Source organism: Pleurodeles waltl, chromosome 9 (genome assembly GCF_031143425.1).
Source record: "Pleurodeles waltl isolate 20211129_DDA chromosome 9, aPleWal1.hap1.20221129, whole genome shotgun sequence".
NCBI lineage: Eukaryota > Metazoa > Chordata > Amphibia > Caudata > Salamandridae > Pleurodeles > Pleurodeles waltl.
Genome location: NC_090448.1, coordinates 961,023,014 through 961,044,315, shown reverse-complemented (window position 1 = coordinate 961,044,315; position 21,302 = coordinate 961,023,014). Strand labels below are relative to the sequence as shown.

Here is a 21,302-nt window from a genome sequence, read left to right as displayed (position 1 = left end):
TAGCAAAGACGACTACTGCAACCTTGTATCACTTCTCCTGCCGCCTTCTCAATTGTTTCCTGGGGTTGCATGCTCTGGGGGTAGCCTGCCTCCTTTCTGCACCAGGAGCTCTGAAGAAATCTCCTGTGGGTCGACAGAATCTTCCCCCTGCAACCGCAGGCAACAAAAGACTGCATCACCGGTCCTCTGGGTCCCCTCTCAGCAAGAGCGTGGTCCCTGGAACTCAGCAACTCTGTCCAAGTGACTCTTCAGTCCAAGTTTGGTGGAGGTAAGTCCTTGCCTCCCCACGCTAGACTGCATTGCTGGGTACCGAATGATTCGCAGCTGCTCCGGCTCCTGTGTACTCTTCCAGGATTTCCTTCGTGCACAGCCAAGCCTGGGTCCCCGACACTCTAACCTGCAGTGCATAACCTTCTCAATTGTCCTCTGGCGTTGTGGGACTCCCTTTTGTGTCTTCGGGTGGACTCCGGGTCACTCCTCTTCCAAGTGCCTGTTCCGGTACTTCTGCGGGTGCTGCCTGCTTCTGTGAGGGCTCCCTGACTTGCTGGGCGCCCCCTCTGTCTCCTCATCCAAGTGGCGACATCCTGGTCCCTCCAGGGCCACAGCAGCATCCAAAAACCCTAACCGTGACCCTTGCAGATAGCAAGGCTTGTTTGCGGTCTTTCTGCGTGGGAACACCTCTGCAAGCTTCTTCACGACGTGGGACATCCATCCTCCAAAGGGGAAGTTTCTAGCCCTCTTCGTTCTTGCAGAATCCACAGCTTCTACCATCCGGTGGCAGCTTCTTTGCACCCTCAACTGGCAATCCTGGGCATCTGCCCACTCTCGATTTTGACGCGACTCTTGGACTTGGTCCCCTTGTTCCACAGGTACTCAGGTCTGGAAATCCACTTTGGTTGCTTTGCTGGTGTTGGTCTTCCTTGCAGAAAACCCCTATCGCGACTTCTGTGCTCTCTGGGGGTTATAGGTGCACTTTACACCTACTTTTCAGGGTCTTGGGGTGGGCTATTTTTCTAACTCTCACTGTTTTCTTACAGTCCCAGCGACCCTCTACAAGCTCACATAGGTTTGGGGTCCATTCGTGGTTCGCAATACACTTTTGGAGTATATGGTTTGTGTTGCCCCTATACCTATGTGCTCCTATTGCAATCTATTGTAACTTTACACTGCTTGCATTACTTCCTTTTGCTATTACTGCATAATTTTGGTATTGTGTACATACATCTTGTGTATATTTGGCATCCTCATACTAAGGGTACTCACTGAGATACTTCTGGCATATTGTCATAAAAATAAAGTACCTTTATTTTTTGTATATCTGTGTATTGTGTTTTCTTATGATATTGTGCATATGACATCAGTGGTATAGTAGGAGCTTTGCATGTCTCCTAGTTGAGCCTCAGCTGCTCTGCTATAGCTACCTTCTATCAGCCTAAGCTGCTAGAAACACCTCTTCTACACTAATAAGGGATAACTGGACCTGGTACAGAGTGTAAGTACCCCTTGGTACCCACTACAAGCCAGGCCAGCCTCCTACACCTCCCCAGACCCCGCAGGGCTCGAAGGAGCACCACAGGGGTTACCCGCTCGAATACTCTGTGCATGGCCTTGTAAAACTCCTTGATCTGAGCAGGTGCCAATCCAGTTCCGGAAATGGAGGAAGGCACGGAGTCAAACTAGGCAACTGGTCTGCAGAACCGTGAAGGGAACACCAATGTTCCCCACTCGTCAGGCGACGGACAAGTTGAAGTTGCAGTCCTCTTGGATTTCTTTTTTATGCCTCTTTCCGGAGTGCCTCGAGGGATCGGTCCCTCTCGACCAAGATCAGGATCTCCTTGTAGTTGCACATGCTGGTGTCATCGACTGCCGGACTACAAACAGACTTAGGGACCGCTCCCTCAAAGCCTTCGGCGCACTGGCCAGGCAGTCCAAGCACAACTTGGAGTTGTGGACATGCTTGAGGTACCAGAGGCAAACGAGATGGGGATCCGTAACAGACTTAGCGCAGTGACAGGTGCCACACTGTTTGAAACCATCCTTTCTCAATGACATCCCAACACACACGTAGAAAAACTCAACAAAAAGTTGAAAAATGACCTCTCAAAAAATGACCTCTCAAAAAACGACAAAGGGGTAGCTCTCTCCAGATCTGTGCTAACTCGTGTGGAAAGAAAAGAAATGACACCCGTGCACCTGGGCGGAGCCTATATAGTTGACCACAGCGTCACTTCCGGTACCAACTATGCAATGTAGAGCCACCAGATGGCACATGAAAGGAGTATCGCTCAGCAAAAGTTTTCGGATCCGCCCTAAGGCCTGGGAAAATCAAAGTTGAGGAATCTGCATCTAGAAGTCTCTGGCAGATGTCTCTAAAATGTAAACTCTTCAGGCTGAATCAAGATAATTTTTTAAAGGCAAATTTGTTGAAAACTAGTGAGTATATTTACACAAACCATGCAAATGCACTTCCTTCTACTTTTGTGCCAAGTTTAGTTTAGCTCCATTCATATAATTTCTGCATCAAGGAGCTAATCCGAAGGGGGGTTAAAACTGGAAACTTTTGCAGCCACTTCTAGTTTTCAGGCGAATACTTGATGGATCTTCACAAACTTGCCATGCATAACCCAAGTCGATGGAAAGTCTGACATAACATAATAGCAGATGCACAATAGCCACCTGCATAATCTATAGATATGCTTTCTGAAAAAAGTTATTACTTTCGCCACACTTCAGCTTGCAGGTGAGGGGGAGAGGAGGGTGGGAGGGGTGCAATCGCCAGGTCTAGCAGGTGGTTTGCCTAATGTATTCTAAATTCCTTTACACTTTTGTCAAAGTCTTTGCGTTTCTGTAGAAGAACCACCATTTTGACCTGGAGGCTTCTTCTCTATCTCAGCCACTTATTTTTTGGCATCGAGATTCATGGCCGTCCTTCTCTTTGAAGTCGAAAAGTTTTTTTTAATTTTTTTTATGAGTCGTCAAGCTTCCACATTCCGAACGCAACATTTCATGTTTGGGCATTAAAATCTCTTTCCTCTGTACAAACTTTTGACAACTTCGATTTTTCTAGGGATTTCCCTCCTGCGGTCTCTCGATCACTGGTTCCTTATCTTGGGTTGCGGCTGCGGTCATTGTTTGTTTTGACGCCAAGACTCCTTTTGATGCTCTTGAGTCAGTTTTATGCAACTCAGGCAAAGTCTTTGCACCCCTGGGCTTCAACATCGAGAATTTTCAAGACGACCTCACCTGCTTCCCCTTCTGCTTATTCGACAACGTTCTCCTCCTCGTTGCTCTCCAAACCAAAACTGGGGTGGGGTTTGGCGTGTGTATGCTGTACTTGTATGGTATGATGGGCTATCCTCTGCCTCTCAATCTCAGTGTCTTCGGTGTGAAAGCGGCGCAGGCGTAGCAAACCTCGCTTTGATGATCTGCCAGCAAACAAATTGCAGACTGGATGTTTGCCGTTCTGTGAAAACTTGTGGTGGCAATTTTTGCAGAACTGGTAAGGTGTGCTCTCCATTAGGCTGCCCATGGAGCCCCCTGCAGGGAATTCCCAGAAAAATTCTAAGAAACCTCCTCTTCTCTCTCGATCTACCTTCCGGATACCTTGGTAGTCCACTTTACCTTCCATAGACGTTTGGCGATTTTCTCCCAGAGTTTCCTGAAATTTTCCCTCCAAGCATTTGAGCCCCTTCGGCAAGCGTCCAGACTCAACTGCAGAAAAAAAAAGTTTGAAGATGGCAAACAAAGGTGGGAACTTCCAGAGGAGGCACACAACATCACAAAGGACACCAAATGGAGGTATGTCAACCCCCAACAAAACAAAAATAGAGGAAGGACAAACATTTTGGAGACAATTTCAGACCCAACCACTATATAGCGAAATAATGCACAGCATGTGAATCCAGAAAAAAAAAAATCACGCTGCAAAACTAACAGCTTTTTGAACAAGCCAAGCAAATCCACAACATGGCTATACTATAGGTGTGGCAGCTACTCTCACTTGGGGGACTGGATGAGTTGCTATGCCATAGGAAAAGAGTGCTGTGCCTGTGGAAAGAAGGGGCATTTTGCACAAGTGTGCAAGGCTACCAGCAAAAAAGTTACTTCAATGGAGCAAACTGGAGAGTCAGTGGAGCACTGGATTCTTATGGTTGTCTCTGAGGAGACAGAATTTGGCAATGATGAAGATGAATCTAAGAGAAGAACACGTCCCAAAGCAGAGTTCAAGATGGATGGGGTGAAAGTTTCCCTTGATGGTCGACTCTGGCTCACTTTATACCATCATACTCAAACATATCTTCGATAGTTTATGGCCAGGAAGAGAGTTATGTTCTACTGATGTCCTATTGAAAGGTTAGAAGGGAGCTAGCATTGGAGTGATAGGTTATATGTGTGCTAGGATAGAGTTCTTGGACCACCACACTCATGGAAAGGTATATGTGGCTAGCGAAGGTCCACCGATTTTAGGATGGTCACATCACTATGATCTGATGAATAGCATAAGGATTCACTATGATAATCAAGTCATGATTGTTGATGATGAACACATGACTATGTTGTTGGACCAATTCAAAACGCTACTTGAAAATTAGTAGGGTCAAGCTAAGAAGAACAAGTTACTTACCTTCATCTAGCTGCAGATTCCTTACCTTACAATTCTCTGGCGTCAGCTTCGAATCCGGAAGCAGTACCCTGCACGCACCGTCGGGTGGCGTCTTTCAGATCCGCGTACGTAGTCTGACTCCGCATGGCATCGTCTGAGCCGTCTGTGATGTCACAGTTGTCTATACAGACGCCACCTCGGCACGCGTATGTCAGTTCTTTTTCCACAACTTCCCACGTCAGAAGCAGAGTCATTGAAGAACCAACAACTTTTTTGTTTCACGCTTGATTGAGGAAAAAAAAAAAAGACATGCCTTTAAGAAAGGCAAAAATATAAAAACATGATTATCTCTCTATCCATCTCTCTATCCATCTCTCTATCCATCTCTCTATCCATCTCTCTATCCATCTCTCTATCCATCTCTCTATCCATCTCTCTATCCATCTCTCTATCCATCTCTCTATCTCCGCAGAGCGAGGAGGCTTGGGTGGGTGTAAGGAATCTGCAGCTAGATAGAGTCTCTATCAGATAATTTGTTACCGAAGGTAAGTAACTTGTTCATCTGATAGAGACTTCTAGCTGCAGATTCCTTACCTTAGAAAAGATACCCAAGCTATAGCTCCTGGTGGTGGTTACTGAGGATATATTTCACACCAGAAGTCCTGCAGGACAGAGTGGGCAAAATGCCCCTCTCTCTTCACCTGGCTATCCAGGCAGTAGTGTCTCGCAAACATGTGCAAGGAAGCAGACGCTGCTGCTTGGCAGATGTCAAGTACCGGCACGCCACAAGCTAACTCAGTGGTAGCAGCTTTTCCTCTTGTAGAGTGAGCCCTCAAGCCCTCTGCAGGCTGCTTCTTGGCCAAAGCGTAGCAAATCTTTACACAAAGAACGACCCAGCATGAAATGGATTGTTTCTGAACTGCCCGACCTTTCTTTGCACAAACGTATCCCACAAAGAGTTGGCTGTCCACCTGGAGCTCTTTTGAGCTGTCAAGGAAGAACAATAACAATCTTTTTGGGTCCAGCCGATGGAGACGCTCCTCCTCCTTAGAGGGATGCGGTGGCGCAAAGAAGGTGGGCAGGGTGATATTTTGACCCAGATAGAAAGGGGTCACCACCTTGGGGAAGAAAGAGGCACAAGTTCTGAGGATTACTTTATCAGGATATATCGTGAGATACGGCGGTTTTGAAGATAAAGCCTGCAACTCACTCACTCTCCTGGCACATGTACTTGCCATCAAAAAGGCTGTTTTGATAGTGAGCAGCCGGAGAGGACAGTTATGTAAAGGCTCAAAAGGAGCACACATTAGGTAAATAAGAACAAGATTAAGATACCACTGGGGCAAGACAAAAGGCACAGGTGGAAACATATGCACAAGCCCTTTAAGAATCTTTGTACGATGGGAGACTTGAACAAAGATGGTTGGCTGGGCAAGCATAGAAAAGCTGATAAGGCAGCAAGATAGCCCTTGAGAGTCCCTAAGGAGGAACCTTGTTGGGCGAGAGATAGACTAAACAAAAGGACATTAGATGGAGAAGAAGAAGAAAGAGGATCAATAGACCTCTCTGTACAATATGAAACAAAATGTTTTATATTGTACAAAGACTTAGTAGAGGGACGCCTGGCTGCCAGAATGACATCACAGAGTTCAGAAGGGAGGTCATAAACCATTAACTGTCGCTGCCCAACCTCCACGCATGAAGCCGCAAGGTTGACAGGTTCGGGTGAGGAACCGTCCCCTGCTGCTGCGACAGAAGATCCTCCCGAAGAGGCAACCTGGTTGGAGGATGGATGCTCATTTTGAGAAGCTTTGGATACCAAACTCTCCGTGCCCAATCCTGAGCCACTACAACTACTTGGGCCCGGTCGTTCTTGATTTTCTTGAGAAGTCTGCCCAGAAGTGGGTATGGGCGGAAAAGGCATACTGGAGGCCTGAACTCCACTTGCGATGAAAAGCGTCACCTAGCAATAGCCCCCTTGGAAACTCCAATGCGCAAAACCACTGACATTGCACGTTCTCTACGAAAGCGAACAGATCTAGCCAAGGGTCTCCCCACTGCTGTCCTTGCGCCACCTCCGGATGGGGATACCATTCGAGATCCGCTAAGCATAGTCGGCAGAGTTTGTCCTCCCTGGCGTTCAGAGATCCCGCCAGGTGTTGAACCACCACGGTTATGCCTTACTGTTCCAGCCATGTCCAGAGACACAGAGCCTCTTGACAAAGGGTCCATCACCCCACACCGCCCTGCTTGTTGCAGTACCACATTGCGGTGGTGTTGTCCCATGAACACCTGCACTGCCTTCCCTTTCACAACAGGAAGAAATACCTTTAATGCTTGTCGGATCGCCCGAAGCTCCAAAAAGTTGATATGGAGCCCGGATTCCGCCAGAGACCAGAGACCCCTGATCTCCACCTCTCCCAGATGGCCGCCCGATCCCAGAAGTGACGAATATGTCATTACTGTGAGATCTGGTTGGGGAAGAGAGAGGAGTCTGCCTCTGACCCAATAGCCGTTCACTAACCACCACTGCAGATCCTTTGCAGTCCCCTCCGAGATCTGAACCACGTCGGTAAGGTTTCTCTGATGCTGTGCCCATTGGAACGTCCGGTCCCACTGCAGAGTCCTCATATGCCATCTGGCATGCTTGACCAATAGGATGCAGGGTAGCCATGAGTCCCCAACAGCCTTAGAGTCTGTCTCACCAAATACAGGCTAGAGGCCGAAACATGGGTATCATAACCTGAATATCCTGGACTTGCTGCTCGTGAGGTAGGCCCAATACTGCACTGTGTCCAGAAGAGCTCCGATAAAAGTGAGCTTCTGAGAGGGTGTCAGGTGTGACTTTGGCACATTGATAGAGAACCCCAGTGAATGCTGGAGCTTCGCCGTCTGGAGGTGGGCGACAAGAGCCTGAGGTGTTGGAGCATTCAACAGCCAATTGTCTAGGTAGGGTACGACTGAAATCCCTGAGCTGCTACCACCGCCATCACTTTTGTGAACACCGAGGGGCACTGGTGAGACTGAAAGGGAGCACGGTAAACTGAAAGTGCTCGTGGCCAACCTTGAACTGCAAGTAATGCCTGTGGGCAGGCAGGATGGGGATATGAAAATACGCATCCTGCAAGTCCAACGCTACCATCCAGTCTCCTTGGTCTAGGGCAGACAAGACCTGAGCAAGAGTGAGGATCTTGAATTTCTCCTTCTTGAGGAAGAGATTGACGTCCCTTAAATCCAAGATAGGGCAAAGACCCATGTTCTTTTTGGGTATCAGAAAGTAGCGGGAATAACAACCACTGCCTACTTCTGACATCGGGACCCTTCCTATAGCTTCCTTGGCCAAGAGAGTCGTAACTTCTTCGCGGAGCAAAACCAAATGGTCCTCCATCAGCCATTCTTTTGTCAGAGGGCTGGAGGGAGGAAAAGACTGGAAGGGGAGGGAATAGCCCTTCCGTATGATCTGCAAGACCCAATTGTCCGTTGTGATGGAATGCCAGTAAGGGCGATGAAACTGAATCCTTCCTCCAACTGGATGGACATGGTCCTGCAGAACCACACTGGGACGGCTTGGGCACAGTGGAGGGGGGCTGTGTGGTGGCCGACCACTGGCCAGACCCTCTGGGTCTGATGGTACCACAACCATGTCCTCTCCTGGGATGGTGTGAAGCCTGAGGACGGTGGCTGAGTTGTGGCTGGGTGGTACCACGCCCTTTCGAAGCCTCAAAAGGGACTGAAGACAGACTGGTGTTGAGAGGCCCAAGAATCTGCCCGTAGCTCAAGAATCCTTGAAACTCTCAAGCGCGGAGTCTGCCTTCTCACCAAAAAGGCGAGAGCCATCAAAGTGCATGTCCATCAAACATTACTAGACATCCCCTGAAAAGCCAGTTTAACATAGCCAGGCATGGTGACGTAGGGTTACTGTCAACACAATCGCTCTACCCAGCGAACCCGTCTTGTCCAATCCACACCTGATTGTAAACTTGGCTGGATTTCTCCCATCCTTGACAGCCTGTATAAGAGTGTCCCGTACACCCTACGGGACCAGGGGCAGCACCTGTGCCACCGTATTCCATAAAGTATGGGAGAAATGGCCCAGTAGGCAAGAGGTGTTTACCGACCTCAATGCCAGGATGGAGGAAGAAAAACATTTTCTTTCCAAGCTGATCCAGCCTCTTGGATTCCCTATCCGTGGGAGAGGAAGGGAATGCACCACAGGAAGTAGAGGCTTGGACCACCAAGCTCTCCGGGGTGGAGTGTTGGGTAAGGAAACTAGGGTCGCTTGGAGCAGGTCTATGGTGCGGGCTGACTGTCCTATTCACAGGAGCCCCTATGCTGGGTTTGGACCATGTTCCCAGAAAGACATCCGTTAGGGCATCATTGAAGAGCAACATCGGCTCCGATATAGTCACCCCCGGCTGAAGCACCTCTGTCAGGAGATTCGTCCTGACTGGTACTGTGGGCAAGTCTACGTCCAAGACCTCAGCTGCCCTACGCACCACCATAGCATAAGAAGCTCCCTCCTCCGTAGCCACATTAGGAGGAGAGAGCATACCAGTATCTGAAGATGTTTCGAGTCCACTGGCCACCCCTAGATCCTCACACCAGTCCTGTTCTTGCTCCAGGTCATACTCTAAAGGGTCCACCAACCACTCCCACTCCGCTCATGTGCCTGGCTGTTCAGAAGAAGGCTCAGTCAATGACCTGGGCCTAATTGGCACCAAAGTCTGAGTCGTACGATGTTGCACTGGATCATCCGGAATGAGGATCGGGCTACCATCGCTGGAGTCCCCAACGGTGCCAAGGCCGAAGCCGCATACGGCGCACCCTATGGGGCCCCTGCTGACCTTGCTTAAAGACCCACCCAAAGGTGCAGCCAGCTCAAAAACAAGGCACATGGCCTCGTAAAATTCCTTTATTTGAGCGGGGGTCGCTCCGGTCCCCGGAAAAGGGGGAAGACGCAGAGTCGCCCTGGCAACAACTCCGTGGAACCGTGCTCCGAACATGAACGTTTCCTAGATGCCTGGCGAAGTTGAAGTCCGCTTGGACTGTTTCTTCTTCTTGTGCCTCTTACCTGAGTGATCGGATGACCTCGAATGCGAGGAAGAGGACTTGGGGCTCCAGGAGCGGTGCCGTGACCTTCTACTACGGCAGGACCATGACCTCCTCAGAGTCGCGCCGACCAAAGACTGATGTCTGGCCGCCAGACATTTGAGGGATCTCTCCCTCAATGCCTTCGGAGACATGACCCGACTGTCTGAACAGGAAGTCGAGTCGTGATCCTTCTCCAAACACCAGGGACACACAGTCTGGATCCGTGACCAACATGGTGCGATGACATGCACCACGCGGTTTAAATCCAGTCTTCCTAGAAGACATGCTTCAAACAATGAAGTCGAAAAACCTTGATGTCTGTCGAGGAAAAGGGTAGCTCTTTCCAGATCTGCGCTTAACCGGCGCGTAAAGAAGAGAACGGACGTACGTGCACCGAGGTGTCGTCTATATAGACAACTGTGACGTCACAGATTGGTCCAACGATGCGGACGACACCACACAGAGCCAGACGACGCATGCGGATGGTACTGCTCAGCAGAAAAAGTCCTGATTCGAAGCAGATGCCAGGGAATTCTAAGGTAAGGAATCTGCAGCTAGAAGTCTCTATCAGATCTACAAATACAGACTATTTTTTTTTTAATTTTCATATGCCATCTTAGGCAAGCATTTTGCTAGAAGAGTTTCGCTGACGATAAGGACAGAATTCCGCAAATAATCCAAGATGGTGTCATTGAACCAGTGGAGACCACACAATGGTTATTTCCGGTGATCACCAAGAAAGCTGATGGATCCTTGAGATTTTGCGTGGACCTACGTAGCCAGAATCAATACGTAGTGATGGAACATTCTCCGTTGCCAAACATTAAAGAGTTGATATTTATGCTGGCTGGGGGAAAGAACTTTACCAAATTAGATCTAAAAAGTGCCTACCAGGTTAAGTTATTCCAGACTAAGTACCTAACTGCTTTTATCAGCATAGCAGGGGTCTATCAATTTAACAGAATGCCATGTGGCTTGTGCTCAGCGGCAAGTGTTTCCCAGAGATTCATTTCTAATGTATTGTCTGGGGTCCGCAATGTTTTTTTTCAAGATTACATATTGGTCTTTGGAGACTGTATTGAGGCTCACAATGGTACCTTACGAGATTTTTTTTGTCTCGATTGTTGAAATCAGAACAGGAGAGGCTTGCTGCTGTTCTCCTAGATGCCAAATCGAGACGGTTCAAAGTAGCATACATGAGAAATGCGAACATAAAATCCACCATTGCCATGCAAGAAGAAATTCTCAAGAGAGAAGACATACCTTCCAAACTTGTCACTGACAATTGCACCCAGCTCACTTCTTACAAGATGAAAACATTTTTGGAAGAAGTTGGTGTAAAACACCTATGCACTTCATTATAAAATCCCCAAGCTAATGGTAAAGAAGAAAGGGCAAACCATTTGATTAAAGCAACTATGGAACTGTCTAGCAAAGCAGGGTTGAGTACGCAAGAAACTGTGAAAGACATGTTGTGGGCATATCGCACCACACCTAAGACTGGGGAAACTCTTTTTGAGATGGGTAGGGTATCAGAGACAAAGCTGGACCTTCATGGTTGTGGGAAGTATTTGCAGTGAAGGTGGAAGAGACTAGGTGAAAGTTAAGCCTGGAGGAGTGGGACAGGGATTGTTGAGGTTTCAGGTTCCCTACTGAGTGAAGATTGTGGGCCAAATTTTGTGAAGTTAGATAATAATCAGACGTTAAATTTGAGGAGTGGTATTGTTTCAGAAAGCAGGTGCAAATCCAGCCGAGTTAGACAAAGATGGTGAAACTTGTTGAGGGTGGATGTTGGAGACTTTCAAGCCCATTTATCTGGTGTAAGAGAGGTAGTCAGATTCTCATGTTCCCAAAAATGAGGGTGAATAAAAGGGAGGCCGCTAGGGAGAGGAGAGTCCAGAGACCACCAAGTTGGTTGGGGGGTTTTGTGTGATTTGGAAATATTTTGTATGTAATTAAGGGTTCCTCCTTGTTCAATCTTGTCTGGTGGTGAGTTGGTGAATTGTCGTCTTGTGTGTCCTGTGTGTGTGTTCCTTGTCCACTTCTACTCACGTTTTTTCCCTTGTTTGTGAAGGGAAGGGGATGTGTTATAATGTTTTCTTAAGTGTTATAATAGTAAGATGGCCCGGAGTGTACATCATCACATCTTCCATTCTTTTCATGGAGTGTAACTATGTAATTGGGGAGCTTTGTGACATGGAAAGGCTCTAGGGCAGTTGGGAGGACAGGGCGAGAAGCTGTTGGTGTCTGGTCTGATAGACACAGGATTTCTTCTGTGAATAAACTTCAGATGGGGACTGTGTTGGAGTCTTCAGTTGTCTTTGAAGTGACAGTTCTTCTACCTGGGTATTTACAATCAACAGTGATAGGCAATTTACGTTCCAGAAAATTACAGGCCAGCAATAAAAAAAGCTTGGAAAACTGATTGAAACATTGATAATCCCAAGGCAACATCAAACACAGTGCCAGCATTTAGACAAATTGCAAGCATTCTTTCCATCACCTTCCGTGTTTGATGTCATGCTATTGCTATACATGGTGGGCGGAAGTGCCCAGATAAAACTGATAGCATCAACTATGTTTTTATATCTAGTTAAGAATATACCTTTGTAGTAAGTAAAGGTTTATTTGCTAGGCTGAGATCCTTATTAGGCTGGTGAGGGGGTGGCAAAAATCCTAATGTAGGGAAACCCTTACATTACCATATGCAAAAGGAAGCTTTGTGGTCTCAGACCCAGAAAAATACTTTCATTCGTCCTACTCATCTATCCATTGTATGCATTCCTCCATTGACTTCATCAGGCACAATTATGGGCCACTGACATCACCTATATGTCTCTTAAACTCTCAGAGCTCCTTTGTGCTTTTGTAGTTGGAGGTGCTTGAAAACCCTCTGTGCTGTAGAATATGGAAATTCCTTCCAAAGGCCCTCCAAGACAGTGTTTTCTACATTCAAGAGGCTATAGTTGAGTTTTTCACAAGTACGAGGGTCAGTTATGTGTTTCTATATGATCTTGGAGACTTTCAAAGTATATATTCGACTTATCACCCTGGCATTTCTCTAACTGGAGCACACACACACTCGAAACGGGAACTGAAGTGTTCTGGCTGAGCTTAGCTCAACTCTCCTCACTTTCAGGAACTTGGCCCAATGTGAACGTTTGTATTTGGGACAGAAACCCAGGCATGTAGCACGAGCAAGGGTGAGCAACCTAGCCAGACCCTCGCCAGGATGATTAATGCACGTCTGAGCAACTTGATGTATGCTATTAAAAGAGCAAATAGTGAAGTGAACCAGTGAGGGGAGCATATTTTCAAGGGGTTTAGCAAGTGTTATATATATATATATATATATATATATACACACACACACACATATCCAGCGGGTTCTGCTGGACCATTGGCTATATTACTGTATACAAAGCTGATCTCAAATAAACTATAGACACAAACTCATTGCTTACTTACGCCTGAACAGGCTACTGTTCTCCTACTTCTCTGCTTAAAATTGATACCATCATATCCCCACGTGGTATAGAGTCAGTGGAAGTGAACTGCTTGAATCATGTCTTTTGGCTGCCTAAGCTGGAACATATTCCGCCATCTAGTGTTGGGCTGGGAGTGTTATAAGTTGTTTTTCTTCGAAAAAGCTTTTTTCGAGTCACAAGGTCGAGTGACTTCTCCTCTCGGTGATAGTGCGCATGGGTATCGAGTCCTTTGTTAGATTGTTTTCTTTACGCTGTCTGATTCGGACGTGTTTACCTCTCGATCCGGTGAATCTCAATTCGGTAATTCAAACTTATTCTACTCTTCTGTAATATCGTCAATATTGTTCTCGATCGTGTTTCTATCTGTACTCGATCCGATTTAGGCCGTTTGGGTCCAATTTCTCACCCTTACAAGGGCAACACCCTTTAAGGGCCTACTTCAATGTAAGCCTGATGAAACAAACTCAGTTGCTGCGCCTGAATGCTACCTTTGTTTACTGGAACAATGTCTGTGATTCTCTTGATGATTAATATGATAAAATATTTTTTTTTTTAAATGAAAAAATACTTTAATTCCACACCATCTCATTATGTGGCATAGTGGTTGGACCCTCAATGCAGTGTGCTTCATCTCTGGAATGCAAAATATAAATTGTACACAGAAGAGTTAAGCACCATCATAGCAGTTAAACTGCCAATCTAATACAATTTGTATAAAATGTGCACTGTACAATCTGGTTGTTAAAGACGCAGGAATAGAGCAGTTCTATGTCCTTGCTTTTAAACTTAACAATCCAGCACTCCCTCCTCCCCTCCAACATTTGATAAAGGATGGATAAGCAACATAAGAAAAATCAGGCCTCATGAAAATATGTCAGTTGTTCATACACAATAAATTTCCAATGTTGAAGCAGTTCCAGAGGAAAAGCATGAAGAATGCTTTGGATAAATTTACCTTTTATAAGATTCAACATGCGGTATAGACTATGGCCCTAATTCCCAGAGGAGCTGACATTACCCTCCACTTATGCGCCTTACTTGGTCTGTGACTCACGGGGGTGGGTCTCCACACTGTACAAGTTAATCAAAGACTGTGTGACTATTGTTGACAAAGGTATGCAAAAATGGGAACACGATGTAGATTAGAGGACTGAAGATGGTGTTTGGAAGTATTGCTGTGCTCAACCTCAATATGCAAAAATCAATTATGAGCACAAACTATTGCATTTCAAGTACCTGAATATACTGTACTCACCAAACGTTCTACAATATGATGACTAATCTTGAACCTCACACTTTTAGGGATGTCTTAGAGACCAAGGCTGGATTTTCCACAGCGCCGAGGAATGTCCAACTGTAAAGGTTTACTGGTCTAAAATTGTACAGGTTGTGTGTGATATGTAATCCATACACACTGAGTGCTCCCCTCGGTTAACACTGCTGTGCGATGGTTAACCTCTCGCTAAATAAGTAAATAGGTTGGCTGTGGTGCCATTACTCTTGGCGAAGCATAGGGTGCTCCATTTCTGGATGAAGGATCCACACCTAAAAGTGAAAAACTGACTAAAAGATCCTGCATTTATTGGCAAGTCAGCTGAGGTATATGCTGTATAACAGGCACAGCAGGCGAGACCAAGGGATATCTGCAACCCACTTAGACACACTACCTGTACAGCAGGACCAATGGTCATACCCCCGTAAAGAGAAATGGAAACTGTGAAAAACAAGGAATTACTTGTTTATGGCATTCAAATGTAATTATAATGGAACAACACAAAAACATGTAAAGATATGTGCTGAGATGATGCTTGACAGACCCCATAATTGTCCCCCTTCAGTGATTATATTTGCAATGCCTAGAATCACATTCTTAACTACTAATGGTTGTGTGTGTGAATAATCTACATGTCCAAGGTAATCTAGGATACACCTATATTATAAAACCTGCACTACAGATTTGAAGGTTTTGTAATAATTTTCACTTTTAAATTAATTTTAAAAAGTTTTTAAAAAACAATTTGATTTTTAATGGAACAACAATAAAATGATCATAAAAATGTTATTCCAAAACCTGGGTAATATAGAAGGAAGCCAGTCTGTTTAGAGATGGGGATTTAGCTCTGAATGGCTTTCCTTTACCTTTCATGCAATTATAGGATCACTTTGAGTTTCCCAAAATTTTATTTTTTATCTTCATCAAACAAGAATGTTCCCTGTCAAAGATGAAATTTATGCAAGTCACGTTGGATAGACAATTTACTATATGTGTCTTTTTTGTTAGAAGAAAAAGTATATAAGCTGTCTTAGAACGTTTTTGGGGAGAGAAGAATATTAATTTCCAGCGGCATCAAGCTGATGGTCGCGCAGATGAAAGCTGTAAACATTTCCTTTCTGAAGGCTAAAGAAAGGCACATCAAGATCCAAACTGGCTTGTCTGTGGAATACTACTTCTTTTATCCCACTAAGATATGCTGGTAAGTGCAAGGCTATTTAAGAAACTAAAACAGGCTCCTTTTGGCGCTAAGAGTAGCTCAGTTAGAGGAGGAAAAGGGTAGGGTTGGAGAGCTGCTGCAGAGAAATTCTGAATTACTGTTATAATGTTGCAATATTGGTTTGCTTTTCTTTGTTCAGCAATATTGTTGCCACTCCCTTGTTATTATAACCACTATTCATACTATGTGCACTAGAATATGTTTTTGATTTTTATAAAATCATGAAGTACATTCCTACTGAGAATTCTTGATTTTGTCTAATCATGGTGAAAAGAGGTCTGGAGTCAAACGCTCCAGTGAGCCTCACAGGACTGATTGTTGCCTAATACACACCTTTCTCATGTAATGCTAAGTGGGCTGCGTGGGTTACCGGTCACTGGTTTCCCTGTCTCATGATGTTATGCTTAAGTCTGTGATGCCAGAAAGCAGAGAAGCCAAATCATAGGCCGTATTCTGGAGAGTTTCTAAAAAAAGTATCAAAGTGAGATAGATATACATGTACATATATATTTTAAAAGAGTCATATAAACACTTTAATAAATCTGGCCTATCACAAAATGCACGATCCTAAAAAGAATATTAGCAAAAATTACTGTTTGAAAATTAGCACAACAATACATGCACTGTGTATATATACCAACATCTACTTACTTCTTCATTAAATAGTTTGCTAGTTTCTTTTTTTATAGGATCTATAAGCTGCACTTGGCCTGCCGAAAAGCCAACCAGAAGAGAGACACTTTCTGCTGTTGCAGTAAGATGATTGAAGTCATGACACGTAGGTTGCGTTCCTTTGTATATTCGTTTGTCTATTGGTTTACTCAAGTCCGCAGCCTGAGGGGGTTACAAAAAAATATGCATAAGAAATGAAATATAAAATAAGCTAATGTTCAAACAACTAAATTATATAAAATTCCTTTTATACACAAAGACCAACCCTGCTAATGAAATATTCTTTAGAACTGTTTATCTACTGGAAAACCCACATATAATAACCAGAAGCAAACCCAACAGTCATTTCAAATGTTCTGGATAAGACCATTAATTAAGCAATTCCAATAAACCAATATCGTCTGAAACTAATATGTAAGGCGCCAACCCTTCAGTTCTAAATAGAAACAAAGGAGCATGGAAAGGTAGGATTTTTTTTTTATTTGGCTTATGTAAGGATCCAATCCTTCAGTTCTAAACAGAAACAATGGAGCATAGAGTACTAGGAATATTTTTTTTTCGGCTTGAATTGAAAATCATTGATATATGTCCCTTTACCATACTGCAATAAAAAATATGACAGTCCAAAGAGAATCATTTCATTGTGCTTTACAGACGGGCTTTGGGAAATCATACTGCAAACGATAGGCACAGCTCAACTACTAAAAATATCACTTGGATAGTAACAAGCACTGGCTCACATATTTGGGAGGGGGGGGAGGGGGGTAATACTTAAAGTGGTATGTAAAGGGCTTCAGGTGTGCTGTTTGTGTTTTTTTTCATTTGGATGACAATAGAGATGGCCAGAAAGCAATGGAGGTGGGAGACAGGACTTGCATGTGGCAGAAGCAGGTGAAACCATGTATGTGGCTTTCCCATGACTTCTCTGCCCATGGACAACTGATGAGAATGGGGGAGCTCATGGAACCCAAAATAATGGATATTTCAATGTCCATAAACAAAATGTATTCCTTCTAGGGGGTTCTAATTGACCTCATGAACAACTCTAGATGCCACTCCTAACTTCTCAGTGAAAGAAATCCCCACTTTTCAGCTGACCATAAGTAACCTAATGTATTAAGTCAAGTATGGGAATTAAAGTTACAACTAAAGACATTTCTCAAGAAGTCACAAAATGTTTTATGATAAACACACGAAACCAGAAATGAATGGGGGGGGGGGGGGGGGGGGGGGGGGGGGAGGGGCGCACGCACCAAGTACATTGAAGTATTAGGCTACTCTAAATTAAAAACTAGCTAAGCTTTTCTGGAACAAGAAATAACTGAAATTAACAAATCAATTAGTTTAGTGCAAATCCTGCGTGCTATGGCACAGAAGAAATAAAATAATTTCATTTATTACAAAGGTTTCCAAAGCCATATTTATTCAAACCCCTTTTGACACTTTAACATCAGCGACCCAACCTCATTCTGACACCACTGAACCAGTACATGCACACTAACACGGGGCTAGTGTACTCCCTGTACTTCCGGATCCCCAAAAAGGACCACACACTCTAGTCAATCCTTGACCTTCGACCACTGAACAGGTTCATCCTCCCTAACACTTACACATGGTCATTGCAAGGCATTATCCCACAGCTATAACCAAGGAAAATTCAATTCATGTCAGAGCTTTATCTGAAAGACATGTACTTTAAAATGACAATCCAACTAGTGCATCACCAGTACCTTTGGCTTGTTGCAAGTGGACAACAGTATCAGTGAATGGTGATTTCCTTTGGAGACAATACAGCCCCAAAGCAACAAGTCTAGTCCTTAGTGTGCTTCTTTCTAAACGCAGTGACAGGCAAGCATACCAGACTGCCATGAAACTGTTGCATATGAAGGTTTCATGCATAGCGATTGTACTAAATGACAGGGCATCATTCGTGGGGTGGGATCTCATCTTCATGAGATGACTGTCCAAGACCCTTGGACTTATCACCAGGTGCACCACAGAGACTACTTGGAGCTACTAGCCAACACATTAGTGCTCTAAGCATTCCATAAGCTTATTTGGGGGGTGGGGTGCAGTACTAATAAAGACAGACAACATTAAAAGCCATGTACTACATCCACCTTGCATGTGAGATAATCAAACTGCAATACATGAAGTTTCTTAATCAAGAAGCTTTTTTGTGGGTACATTTTAGGTATATAGCACCACTTATTCTCAATAAAAAATAAAAATAAAAAAAACGCTTTACTTTTCCACTGTTGCAAATTATTGTGTGGTTTCACTGAAAGAATGTGTATTAATGTTTGTATCTACCCATGTAATTGACAAGAGGCGGGAAAAGAGTTTCTTTGTTTTCTTTTTCTTTTTAAGGACAGGCGGATTTCTGTAGCATTTTGTTCCATGGACTAGTAGATTTAAAGTTCCACATCAGTATCTCAAAAAAGCTAGTCCCTTTCAAGGCTTCTCAGCAGGAAACTGTCTGCTACAAGCCGCACATAATGCAGGATCGCCTACAACTCCAATGCCTGCCCGTTCTTAGCCTTGCACTTAACCACAGTTGCACCACACAAATAAAATAGACTGCATTCATCTCTATTTAGAGTTCCAGTCATCAAGGAATTCATGAAGGTTCTTAAAGGTAAGACAAATACACCCCTGCACCTGTATGGAACGGAAATGTGGTCCTCTGACAACTTATGGGCCCTCCTTTTCAGTCACTACGCTCATGTGACTTACAGTTCTTGAACTGAAAGAAGGCCATCCTAATCGCAATAACCTTACTCAGACTAGTTAGTAAGCATCTAGCCTGAATGGTACAAGAATCATTAATTCTAGTTCACTAAGATAAGGTATTCATAACAAGCTCACATTTCTGCCCAAAGTTGTTACCTTTTCATATAAAACTACTGAGCTTGTTTCTATTTCTAACAACAAGAGTCTGTGTTGGAAAGAGTTCTTCACTCTAGATCTAAAACAGGCATTTATGTATCATACTCACAGAACTAAGCCTTTTAGGAAATATAATCAACTTTTTTGTAGCCTTCACCAAACCCCACTGACGGCATGTCATCTCTAAAGCTGACATTGTGAGATGGATAATTAAATGTATTCAGACTTGCTTTGCTAAGACTAAGGATACACTCCCTGTGCCCCCTAGTGCCCACTGTACACCCAAAAGGGGGAAAGCAAGTATTTTCGAGTAATATGCCTTTAATTAACATTTGCAATGCTGCTACTTGGTCATGCCACGCACTTTAATCAAATAATATTGCGTGGATGTTCAACGTGTTAGTTGGCCTAGCTTCACTAAGAACACTTTGAAACATCTGCATTATCTGCTCACTAGCCACCACTTTGGTTGGGGGACTGCTGTGTAAACTATGCAGAGCATTTCTATCCACAGACAAACATGCTACATATGAAAAATGTTACTTAGCCTGTAACCATCTGTTAGAGCGCTGTGCTGTAGATTCACGTGTCCACCCTTCTCCCTGGAAACTAGTGATGATCACATCATATTTTCTATCCTATTTACTAACTTTACCACGCACAACACGCTCTTTCTTTGACACTGTACTTGTACTGCACTTACACTACTCACCCACTGAGCAAAAAACAATCTGAGGTGGAACCAGAGTGCTGGTGCACTGTGGACCAAGGGTGGAGTCACAGTAGGTCTTGTGTCTCGAAATTCTTCTAAGACAAATACGTTCAAGCGTCCAGACCCAACAAATGGCATTTGTTAACTTTACCAATGTTATATAAGAGGATTTGAGGATCCAAATCTGAATACTCTCTGTAAATTGTCACCATGTACAAAAGGCCTTATCGGATTAACCCTTTAAAACCTGCATAACTCATTTCAGTAACGAAATTCCCAAAAATTACTGAATGGATTAACACCAAACAAATCAAAAGTACACCTGAGTAAAGTTCTACTTTCATACCTAATTTGGCATAATTCCTTTCAATTTTTTTGCTGAAGCGGAGAGTTAAGTTTTCTATTTGAGCAAACTCTGAAAGCCCAACATGCTGATACTTAGTCAATTATTCTACGGGATTTGAAATTTTGTATCCGTTTCTTCAAAGGCCACAAAAGCTATTGGCAAACCAAAAAACACACCTGTACAGCATAAGCAAAAGTGTGCTGTCACTATCATCACTTGTGTAATATATTATATATGGAAAATGTCACTTACCCAGTGTACATATGTTCGTGGCTTGCGACGCTACAGATTCACATGCTGTGCACATCCCGCCATCTAGTGTTGGGCTCGGAGTGTTACAAGTTGTTTTTCTTCAAAGAAGTCTTTCGAGTCACAAGATCGAGGGACTCCTCCCCTTTCGGCTCCATTGCGCATGGGCGTCGACTCCATCTTAGATTGTTTTCCCCGCAGAGGGTGAGGTAGGAGTTGTGTATTATAGTAATAGTGCCCATGCAATGGAGTAAATATGTATGTACATAATGTGGTTTAAAGCAATATATTTACAAATTTACAAATGTTCAAGATAAACTTCAAACGGCTACAGGCTCCCGGGCAGGCGGGTGGGCGCATGTGAATCTGCAGCGTCTCATGCCACGAACAGATGTACACTGGGTAAGTGACATTTTCCGTTCGATGGCATGTGTAGCTGCAGATACACATGCTGTGCATAGACTAGTAAGCAGTTATCTCCCCAAACGCAGTGGTTAAGCCTGTTGAAGTTGAAGTTGTTTGAAACAAAGTTCGTAGTACTGCTTGTCCTACTGTGGCTTTTTGTGCTGTTAACACATCCACGCAGTAGTGCTTGGTAAACGTATGAGGCGTAGACCATGTGGCTGCCTTACATATTTCAGTCATTGGAATGTTTCCTAGAAAGGCCATGGTAGCACCTTTCTTTCTAGTTGAGTGTGCCTTTGGTGTTATAGGCAGTTCTCTTTCTGCTTTGAGATAACAGGTTTGAATGCATTTAACT

General features: G+C 44.3%; 1 protein-coding gene across 2 annotated transcripts in view; it reads right to left on the bottom strand.

Annotated features, from left to right (window-relative positions):
• Positions 1–21,302, bottom strand: part of WDR20 (WD repeat domain 20) — a 232,694-nt gene that overhangs the window by 107,219 nt on the left and 104,173 nt on the right. For both annotated transcript variants that reach the window (XM_069208352.1, XM_069208351.1), the window contains exon 2: positions 16,326–16,508. In XM_069208352.1, the coding sequence (XP_069064453.1) occupies positions 16,326–16,508 (183 nt within the window). The remainder of the gene's footprint in view (positions 1–16,325; positions 16,509–21,302) is intronic.